Genomic DNA, 9507 nt, shown 5'->3' with positions numbered 1-9507 from the left:
TCTACAACTCCCTGAAGGGAGGTTGTAGCCAGGAGGGGGTTGGTCTCTTCTCCCAGGCATCCAGCACCAGAACAAGAGGACACAGTCTCAAGCTGTGCCAGGGGAGGTTTAGGCTGGAGGTTAGGAGGAAGTTCTACACAGAGAGAGTGATTGCCCATGGGAATGTGCTGGCCAGGGTGGTGGTGGAGTCCCCATCCCTGGGGGTGTCCAGGAGGAGACCTAATGGGGTGCTTGGTGCCATGGGGTAGTTGATTAGCTGGTGTTGGATGATAGGTTGGACACAATGATCTTGAAGGGCTCTTCCAGCCTGGTTTATTCTATCTATTCTATTCTATTCTGTTCTGTTCTATTCTATTCTATGCCATGCCATGCCATGCCATGCCATGCCATTCTATCTGTGTGGGGCTGTGGAGGGTGGCTGCAGGCTGCTCTGGCTTGGCCCCAGGTGGGTGGTCCCACCAGGAGCTGGGTGTTTGTCAGCCTGTGCTGAGCCTCTTCTGCCCTTGGTCAGGCACTGGAACAAGTGGTGGAGTCCCCATGGCTGGAGGTGCTCCAGAACCCTGCGGCCATGGCAGCTGGGGCCATGGTGTGGTGGCCATGGTGGGGTTGGGCTGAGGCTTGGACCGGCTGAGCCTGGAGGCCTTCTCCAGCCCAAACAGTTCTATCATTCCCTATGACTCTGCCTCCCTTCTGAGGCCCTTGGAGAAAGCAGGTGGCCCCCAGGCTGATCTCCTGCCCTGTCCCTCAGCCTGTCCCTCCCAGCCATTGTCCACAGTCCCACCCCAGCTCTCCTGGAGCCCTTCAGCTGCTGGGAGGCTGCTCTGAGGTCTGCCTGGAGCCTTCTCTTCTGCAGGCTGCACAGCCCCAACTCTCCCAGCCTGGCCCCACAGGGGAGGCTCTGCAGCCTCTGCTCCTCCTGGTGGCCTCCTCTGGAGCAGGTCCCTGCCCGTGCCGAGGGTCCGGAGCTGCCCCGGCGCTGCGGGAGGGTCTCGGCACATTGCGGTCCCATCCCTGCCGCTGCCGCCCTGGCTCCGGGCGGGGGGCGGTGGCTGCCGGGCGGCGCCGCCTCCCCGCGGGCTATAAAGCGGCGGCGGCGGGCGCGGGGCCGGTCTCGGTCGCAGCCGGTGGCGGTGCCGGTGGCGGTGCGGGTGCCGCGGGCCGGCGATGGCGGCGGCTCGCTGCCTGCTGCTGCTGCTGTGCGGAGCCGCGCTCGGCCCCGCCGTGCACCTGGACTTCGCCGAGCACCGCAGCCAGGCGGCCAAGATCAAGGTGCACCCCCGCGGCAACCTCTGGGCCACAGGTACCGGTGGGGCAGCGGCGCTGGCGGGGCGCGGGGTGGCGGTGGGCGGGCTGCGCGGAGCCGTGCGGAGCCCTGCGGAGCTGCACGGAGCGGAGCGGAGCCGTGCGGAGCCGTGCGGTGCCGAGCGGAGCTGCACGGAGCAGAGCTGAACCGTGCGGTGCCGAGCGGAGCTGCACGGAGCAGAGCTGAACCGTGCGATGCCGAGCGGAGCTGCACGGAGCGGAGCTGAACCGTGCGATGCCGGGCGGAGCTGCACGGAGCGGAGCTGAACCGTGCGATGCCGGGCGGAGCTGCGCGGAGCGGAGCGGAGCCGTGCGATGCCGAGCGGAGCTGCACGGAGCAGAGCTGAACCGTGCGGAGCCGAGCAGAGCTGCACGGAGCGGAGCTGAACCGTGCGGAGCCGAGCGGAGCTGCACGGAGCGGAGCGGAGCCGTGCGGAGCTGCGCGGAGCAGAGCCGAGCGGAGCTGCACGGAGCGGAGCCGTGCGGAGCCGTGCGGTGCCGAGCGGAGCTGCACGGAGCGGAGCCGTGCGGTGCCGAGCGGAGCTGCACGGAGCGGAGCCGTGCGGAGCCGTGCGGTGCCGAACGGAGCTGCACGGAGCGGAGCCGTGCGGAACTGGGCGCACACCGCCGTTCCCTCTGTCCCCTGTGCCCGCGGGCAGCCCCCGGCGCCCTTCATCGCTCCACCGGGCACATGGCTCCTTAGGGAAGATCAGTGCAGGAGGCAGGCAGCCATCTCCGGGGCTCCCGAGATCCCAGCCCCTCACCCCACTTGAGATCCCAGCCCCTCACCCCCCGGGGATCCCAGCCCCTCACCCTCAGATCCCAGCCCCTCATCCCAGGATCCCATCAGCAGGAGGGAGAAGTTTCCCAGCCTCAGGCCTTGCATCGGGTTGGAAGGGATCCCCAGAGGTCATCTCGTCCAAGCCCTGCTCTCAGCAGGGACAGCTCCAGCTGGGGCAGGCTGCCCAGGGACACAGCCAGGATGCTTTTGAATGTCTGCAGGGCTGGGGCTCCCAGCACCCCCCGGGCAGCCTGTGTGCCCCCCCGGGCAGCCTGTGCCCATGCACAGTGTGGCAGGAGGACCCCAGGGCTCTGTCCTTGCTGTGCTGCCCTCAGCTGCTCTGGCTGCTGGGTCTGCTGGGTGCCTCTTGGTGACTCAGGCTGCTGTGGGGCAGCAGCAGGGGCAGTGCCCAGAGCCCTGCCTCCCTGCAGGGCGCTGGAGCAGACCCCCAGGGGCCTTGTGTTGCAGGGCACTTCATGGGCAAGAAGAGTGTCAGCAGCTCCCCCCACCTGGAGCCCCCCGAGGAGCCTGCGGTGGTCTTTGGGCCCTCTCTCAGAGCCTTGCTGGAGGACATGATGGAGCTGCTCACCAGGGAGCTCCTGAGAATCCTCCTGCAGGAGAGGCTCCTGAACGAGGACCAAGGCAAATATGACCTCAGTGACCAGGTGAATGTTGGCTGAGCTGCAGGGAGATGCTGGCAGCGGGGGGGTGTGGAGCTGCCAACCTGCCACAGCCACCTTGCTGGAGGTGGCAGCACCTGCACTGCTGCAGCCCCCTCCTGCTCCTCTCCAGCCTCCCTTGAGCAGCTTCTTGAGATCAGCCAGGAAGGGGCAGAGGGGAAGTGTCCCTGTGCTTATGCCTAGCTGGGCAGTGGCTGTGCCAAGGGCTCGGGCAGGGGATGCTGTGGTGGGGCTGGGGCAGTGGTGATCTCCAGCCAAGGGCTTGGTAATGATTGAGCTCTCCTCAGCCAGACACAGGAGAGAGTGGCTGGGAGCTGTGTCTGCTATGAGGCAATGTCCCCTTGCCAGCCACTGCAGGCACAGAGAGCCCTTTCCTCCTCTCTGGCTGCTGTAGGGGCCAGGAGGGCTGCAGCTCTGTGCAGGAAGGGGAAGGAGTCTGTCCTGCAGAGGGGTCTGGGCTGCTGCTGCCCACTTCTTGGGGCTGTGTCACTGTGCTCAGGCTCTCCCCTTCCCAAGGGGCACCTTGCAGAGGGGAGGTATGGGCTGGTCCTGCACAGCAGGGCTGGGGGAGCAGGCAGGAGCTCCACTGCATCCCAGTGTGCAGCAGCAGGGCCTCAGCCTCCCTGCTGTGGCCTTTGCCTTGGAGCTCCCCCAAGGCCTGGCAGGAAAGCTGCCCCTCCTGTGGCTCTGCCTGGCTGCAGCCTCACACAGGCTGCCCTGGGGGCTTGCCCCTTCTGGCCACTGCAGGCAGTAGGCAAAGGTCTAAGCAGGATGAGCCCCTCCTGAAGGGTGCTGCAGCTGCTGTCCCACTCAGCTGCTGTGGGATGCCCACCTGTGGCGTCACAGCTTAGGTGCCTGAGGTGCAGCTGGCTCCTACCCCTCACCTCCTTCTCCTGAAGCCTCTCTCCTCTCCTTGGCCAGTGCCCTGGTGTGCCAGCCAGCCTCCTGGTGGCAGTGGAGCCCTCGCTGGGTGGCAGGTGGGCGTTCTGTCCTCCACCTCTGAGCACCTCAGTAGGCTCCACTCCAGCATTCCTGCTCCCTTGCCCCCAACCTTGCCCCCCAGGGCATGCTGGCCTCAGCTGCTGGCTGGCACTGCAGGACTGCCTCTCCCAGGTGCCCCTGAGCGCTGCCTCTGTAGGGCTTCTGTGGCTGACACAGTGCCAGTGGCAAATTCCTGCCACCCTGCCAGCTTCCTCCCTCAGCATGACACCTTTGGGACACCTGAGCTGAGCAGCCAGCCAGGGCCAGGCTCCTTGGCTGCCCGAGGAGCTGGTCAGTAGCTCTGCTCTCTGGGCTGCTGTCCTGCCCTGCTCAGCTCCTGGCACAGCCACCTCAGCTTGCTTTGGAAAGCAGAGATGCCTCTCCCTGTCTTGGGACCATGAGCAACCTGCTCTGGTGTGAGCCCATGGCAGAGGGGCTGCAACCAGATGGTCCTTGAGGGCCCTTCCAGGCCTGACTCTTCCATGCTTCTAAGCAGCTGGCCAGCAAGGCAGGGTCAGAAATGCTCTCCTCCTGTTCCTCTGCTGCTGCTGTGCTTCATGGCAGGAGAAGCACCGAGAGACCTTGGCTTTCCCTGGGCTTTGCCTTCCCTGAGTGTGTTCCTGGTCATTCCCCAAGGGGCTCTTCCTTTCGGGGCTCTTCCTCTGAGCCTTACCTAAACCCCAGGGCTTAGTCCTTTTGCTTGCCCCCCCCTCCAAGTGGAGCAGGCAGGAGGGTGCAGAGCAGGGGCCGGGGTGCTGCTCCCTGCCTGTGGTGGCAGAGGTCCCAGCCAGCAGGAGAGGGCTGCACACAGGAGCTTCTCTTTTGCCTCTTGCACCACCTGTGGCAGGAGCAGCCTGGCTCTCGGCTTCCCCCTTGGCATCTTCTTGGCTGTGTGGCAGCCTGGCCACGGGAGGTGGGCAGGGTGAGACCATGTGTGTGGAGTGCAGTGGCTGCAGGGGTGAGGGGAGAGCCCTCCTGCAGGCCAGCTGAGACCTCTGGGAAGAACTCAGCACCCCCCTCAGGTCCCTCTGTAGCTCTTCCCTGCTCTGCTTCATCGTCCTCTGCCCCCTCGGGCTGCTCTCCTTCCTGAAGGCCTGGTGACGTTTGCCTCTGCCAGCTGTGCTCCAGCTGTTGGAGCACAGGATGGGAGGCAGGAGCCAGGCTCCTGCTTCTTTTTCCTTCTCACCTGCTGCCCCAAGGCCTCCCTGGAAGCACCCTGGAGGCACCACATCCAAGCCCCAGGGCAGCAGCCAGAGGGGGAGAGCTGAGGCAGGGAGGCTGTGCCACCGCTGGGGCAGGCACCGTTTGCTGTCCCCTGGCACCACCTGGCCCCACTGCCACAGCACAGCAAAGCAGCCCCTGCCAGAGCTCCACAGCAGCTTGGTGGGCAGGAGAAAAAGCTCCATGGGTGGTGGCTGAGTGTTTCATGGCAGGGGCTGGGCACTGAAACTCTTTTTGCCAGGAAGCAGCTGGAGGGTTGCAGTTAGCTTGCAGTCACTGCCTGCCTGGGGGACACTTTGGGTTGGGGCTGGGTCAGCTGCTGCACACAGAGTCATGGAGTAACTGTCAGGGCTGGAAGGGACCCCAAGGCTCAGCCAGCTCCAGCCCCCCTGCCATGGGCTGGGACACCTCACACCACAGCAGGTTGCTCACAGCCACATCCAGCCTGGCTTCCACCTCTGGATCCTCTCCCTCCACCTCTGTCAATGGGCACAGGCAGCCCAGAAGGCCAAGGGCAGCTCGGCTGGGCTGCTTCTGGGCTGCCAGTGCCCATTGCTGCCTCCCTGCCCCAAGCCTGATTCCTGCCCCCCTCAGAGGTGTCCCAGACCCCTATCCCTCCCTGACACCCTCCAAAGTCCCTCCCCAGCTTTCCTGCAGCCCCCTGCAGCTCCTGGAAGGGCACAAGAAGGTCTTCTGGGAGCCTTCTCCTCTCCAGCCTGCACAACCCCAACTCTCTCAGGCTGTCTCCAGAGCAGAGCAGCTCCAGCCCTCTGCTCCTCCTCCTGGCCCTTCTCTGGACACCTTCCAGCCCCTCCAGAGCCTTCCTGGCACAGAGGCTCCAGAGCTGGCCCCAGAGCTGCAGCTGTGGTCTCAGCAGAGTGGAGCAGAGGGGGAGAATCCCTTCCCACACACACCTCACATCCACACTCTCACCTTGCCCTTTCAAGAGGAGAAGCAATCAGCTCTGAAATGCAGCAGGAGGCTGCAGGAGGCTTTGCAGCCCGCAGTCAGGGGGGAAGGATGTGTGTTGGGGTGTCCCTGAGGTGCCACCAGTGGGCCTTGTGCTGTTGTCATCAGTGTGATGGCAGGCTGGAGCAGGCAGCCTTTGGCTAGGTCCTGGCTCTGGGGGACAAGATCTGCCTCCAGCCCTCTGCAAATACTTCTAAGAGGCCTGGAGGTGGTGTGGTGCTGAGGGACCCGGGGACCCGGCAGTGCTGCTGCAGGGTTGGGCTGGAACTGAAAGGTCTCTTGCAGCCCGAACGGTTCTGTGCCTCACCTCCTGCCCCCCGGCAGCAGGCAGGGAGCCAGCGTCTCACCCCTGTGCCTTCTCTTGCAGGAGACAGGGCTCCTGACCAAGGTGCTGCAGAAGTATTTCTCGAGCTGAAGCAGCAGAGCGGCGGAGGATGAGCTCCTGCAGGCTCGGGGGAGCCGGGAGAGCGCCGGCCGCGGGGGCTGCCGCAGCAACCTCCCCTCGCTGCCTGCTGCCTGCCAGCGCCGATCGCCTGCGCGGAAGCAGAGCCTCCGTGGCCATTTCCTCTGTGTCCTCTGCTTCCCTGCCTCCTGCCCCGCCAATAAACCTGGCCTCCCGCACACGCCAGCTCAGGCTGTTCCGCGGCCGCGGGACGGCGCAGCCCCGGGGGCACGGCGGAGCCCCGGGGGCACGGCACAGCCCCGGGGGCACGGCACAGCCCCGGGGACACCGCACAGCCCCGGGGGCACGGCACAGCCCCGGGGACACGGCACAGCCCAGGGGGCACGGCACAGCCCCGGGGACACGGCACAGCCCAGGGGGCACGGCACAGCCCCGGGGGCACCGCACAGCCCCGGGGACACGGCACAGCCCCGGGGGCACCGCACAGCCCCGGGGGCACGGCACAGCCCCGGGGGCACGGCACAGCCCAGGGGACAAGGCACAGCCCCGGGGACAAGGCACAGCCCCGGGGGCACGGCACAGCCCCGGGGACACCGCACAGCCCCGGGGGCACGGCACAGCCCAGGGGACAAGGCACAGCCCCGGGGACAAGGCACAGCCCCGGGGGCACGGCACAGCCCCGGGGACACCGCACAGCCCAGGGGACAAGGCACAGCCCCGGGGACAAGGCACAGCCCCGGGGGCACGGCACAGCCCCGGGGACACCGCACAGCCCAGGGGACAAGGCACAGCCCCGGGGACACGGCACAGCCCCGGGGACACGGCACAGCCCCGGGGACAAGGCACAGCCCCGGGAGCACGGCACAGCCCCGGGGGCACGGCACAGCCCAGGGGACAAGGCACAGCCCCGGGGGCACGGCACAGCCCCGGGGACACGGCACAGCCCCGGGGACAAGGCACAGCCCCGGGAGCACGGCACAGCCCCGGGGCCACGGCACAGCCCAGGGGACAAGGCACAGCCCCGGGGGCACGGCACAGCCCCGGGGACACGGCACAGCCCCGGGGACAAGGCACAGCCCCGGGAGCACGGCACAGCCCCGGGGGCACGGCACAGCCCAGGGGACAAGGCACAGCCCCGGGGACAAGGCACAGCCCCGGGGACACGGCAGAGCCCCGGGGGCACGGCAGAGCCCCGGGGACACGGCACAGCCCCGGGGACAAGGCACAGCCCCGGGGACACGGCACAGCCCCGGGGGCACGGCACAGCCCCGGGGACACCGCACAGCCCCGGGGACAAGGCACAGCCCCGGGGGCACGGCACAGCCCAGGGGACAAGGCACAGCCCCGGGGACACGGCACAGCCCCGGGGGCACGGCACAGCCCCGGGGGCACGGCGGAGCCCCGGGGGCACGGCACAGCCCCGGGGACAAGGCACAGCCCCGGGGACACGGCACAGCCCCGGGGGCACGGCGGAGCCCCGGGGGCACGGCACAGCCCCGGGGGCACGGCACAGCCCCGGGGACAAGGCACAGCCCCGGGGACACGGCACAGCCCCGGGGACACGGCACAGCCCCGGGGGCACGGCACAGCCCCGGGGACACGGCACAGCCCCGGGGGCACGGCACAGCCCCGGGGACAAGGCACAGCCCCGGGGACAAGGCACAGCCCCGGGGGCACGGCGGAGCCCCGGGGACACGGCACAGCCCCGGGGGCAAGGCACAGCCCCGGGGACAAGGCACAGCCCCGGGGGCACGGCGGAGCCCCGGGGACACGGCACAGCCCCGGGGGCACGGCACAGCCCCGGGTCACCGCACAGCCCAGGGGACACCGCACAGCCCCGGGGACACGGCACAGCCCCGGGGACACGGCACAGCCCCGGGGACACGGCACAGCCCCGGGGACACCGCACAGCCCCGGGGACAAGGCACAGCCCCGGGGACACGGCACAGCCCCGGGGACACCGCACAGCCCTGGGGACACCGCACAGCCCCGGGGACACGGCACAGCCCCGGGGACACCGCACGGCCCCGGGGACACCGCACAGCCCCGGGGACAAGGCACAGCCCCGGGGACACCGCACAGCCCTGGGGACACCGCACAGCCCCGGGGACACCGCACAGCCCCGGGGACACGGCACAGCCCCGGGGACACGGCGCAGCGAAGGGCAAGGGGTGAGGGGAGCTGGGCGGGCGGTGGAGAGCTGCTCCCGGCTCTCCGCAGCCAGGGGGGGCTGGGGGTCAGTCCCTGCAGCCTCTGCTCGCTGGAGGAGCCCCTGGCTGCCGCAGGACCAATTGCCAAGCTCGGATGAGCTGAGGACACCACTCGCTGCTGGAGCATCTTTGAAACCCTCTGTGCTGGAGAGGTCACCAGCAAACAGAACCACAGGTTGGTAGGGGCTGGAAGGGACCTCTGGAGGTCGAATCCAGCCCCCTGCTACAGCAGGGGCACCCAGGGCAGGGGCACCCAGGGCAGGGGCACCCAGGGCAGGGCACCCAGGGCAGGGCACCCAGGGCAGGGGCACCCAGGGCAGGGCACCCAGGGCAGGGGCACCCAGGGCAGGGCACCCAGGGCAGGGCACCCAGGGCACATCCAGGTGGTCTTTGAAAGCCTCCAGAGAAGGAGACTCCACCACCTCTCTGGGCAGCCTGCTCCAGGGCTCTGCCCCACTCCAAGTCAAGAAGTTCCTCCTGATGTTTAGATGGAGCTCCCTCTGGTCAGGTTTGTGCCCAGCACCTCTTGCCCTGCCCCTGGGCACCACTGAGCAGAGTCTGGCCCCATCCTCCTGACACCCACCCCGTAGATATCTGTGAGCACTGATGGGACCCCCCCTCAGCCTCCTGCAGGCCAGCCAGCCCCAGCTGCCTCTCCTCACATCACAGAGGTTTCCTCATCTTGCTGGTGGCACTGAGGGGCTCTCTGCTTCAAGCAGGACCCCTGCCCCTGCGACCCTGGGGGGTGGGCAGGCTCCTGCCCCTCGGCTGGACCTGCTTCTGCTGTCCCTCATGCGTGCAGGTGCTGGGCACTCAGCCTGGGGCACCACCTGGCCCCACTGCCACAGCACAGCAAAGCAGCCCCTGCCAGAGCTCCACAGCAGCTTGGTGGGCAGGAGAAAAAGCTCCATGGGTGGGTGGCTGAGTGTTTCATGGCAGGGGCTGGGCACTGAAACTCAT

General features: G+C 68.1%; 1 protein-coding gene across 1 annotated transcript; it reads left to right on the top strand.

Moving 5' to 3' along the window:
- The first annotated feature begins 1116 nt into the window (after positions 1–1116).
- On the top strand, positions 1117–6349 carry NMB (neuromedin B). Its single transcript, XM_054168778.1, has 3 exons — positions 1117–1300; positions 2552–2748; positions 6302–6349. Exons 1-3 carry the CDS (start codon positions 1165–1167, stop codon positions 6347–6349), a joined length of 381 nt encoding a protein of 126 aa, XP_054024753.1. The 5' UTR covers positions 1117–1164.
- Positions 6350–9507: the final 3158 nt, after the last annotated feature.

This window comes from Dryobates pubescens, chromosome 17, assembly GCF_014839835.1.
Source record: "Dryobates pubescens isolate bDryPub1 chromosome 17, bDryPub1.pri, whole genome shotgun sequence".
NCBI lineage: Eukaryota > Metazoa > Chordata > Aves > Piciformes > Picidae > Dryobates > Dryobates pubescens.
Note: the sequence above shows the minus strand (reverse complement) of the source record. Positions and strands in the feature narration are given on the sequence as shown.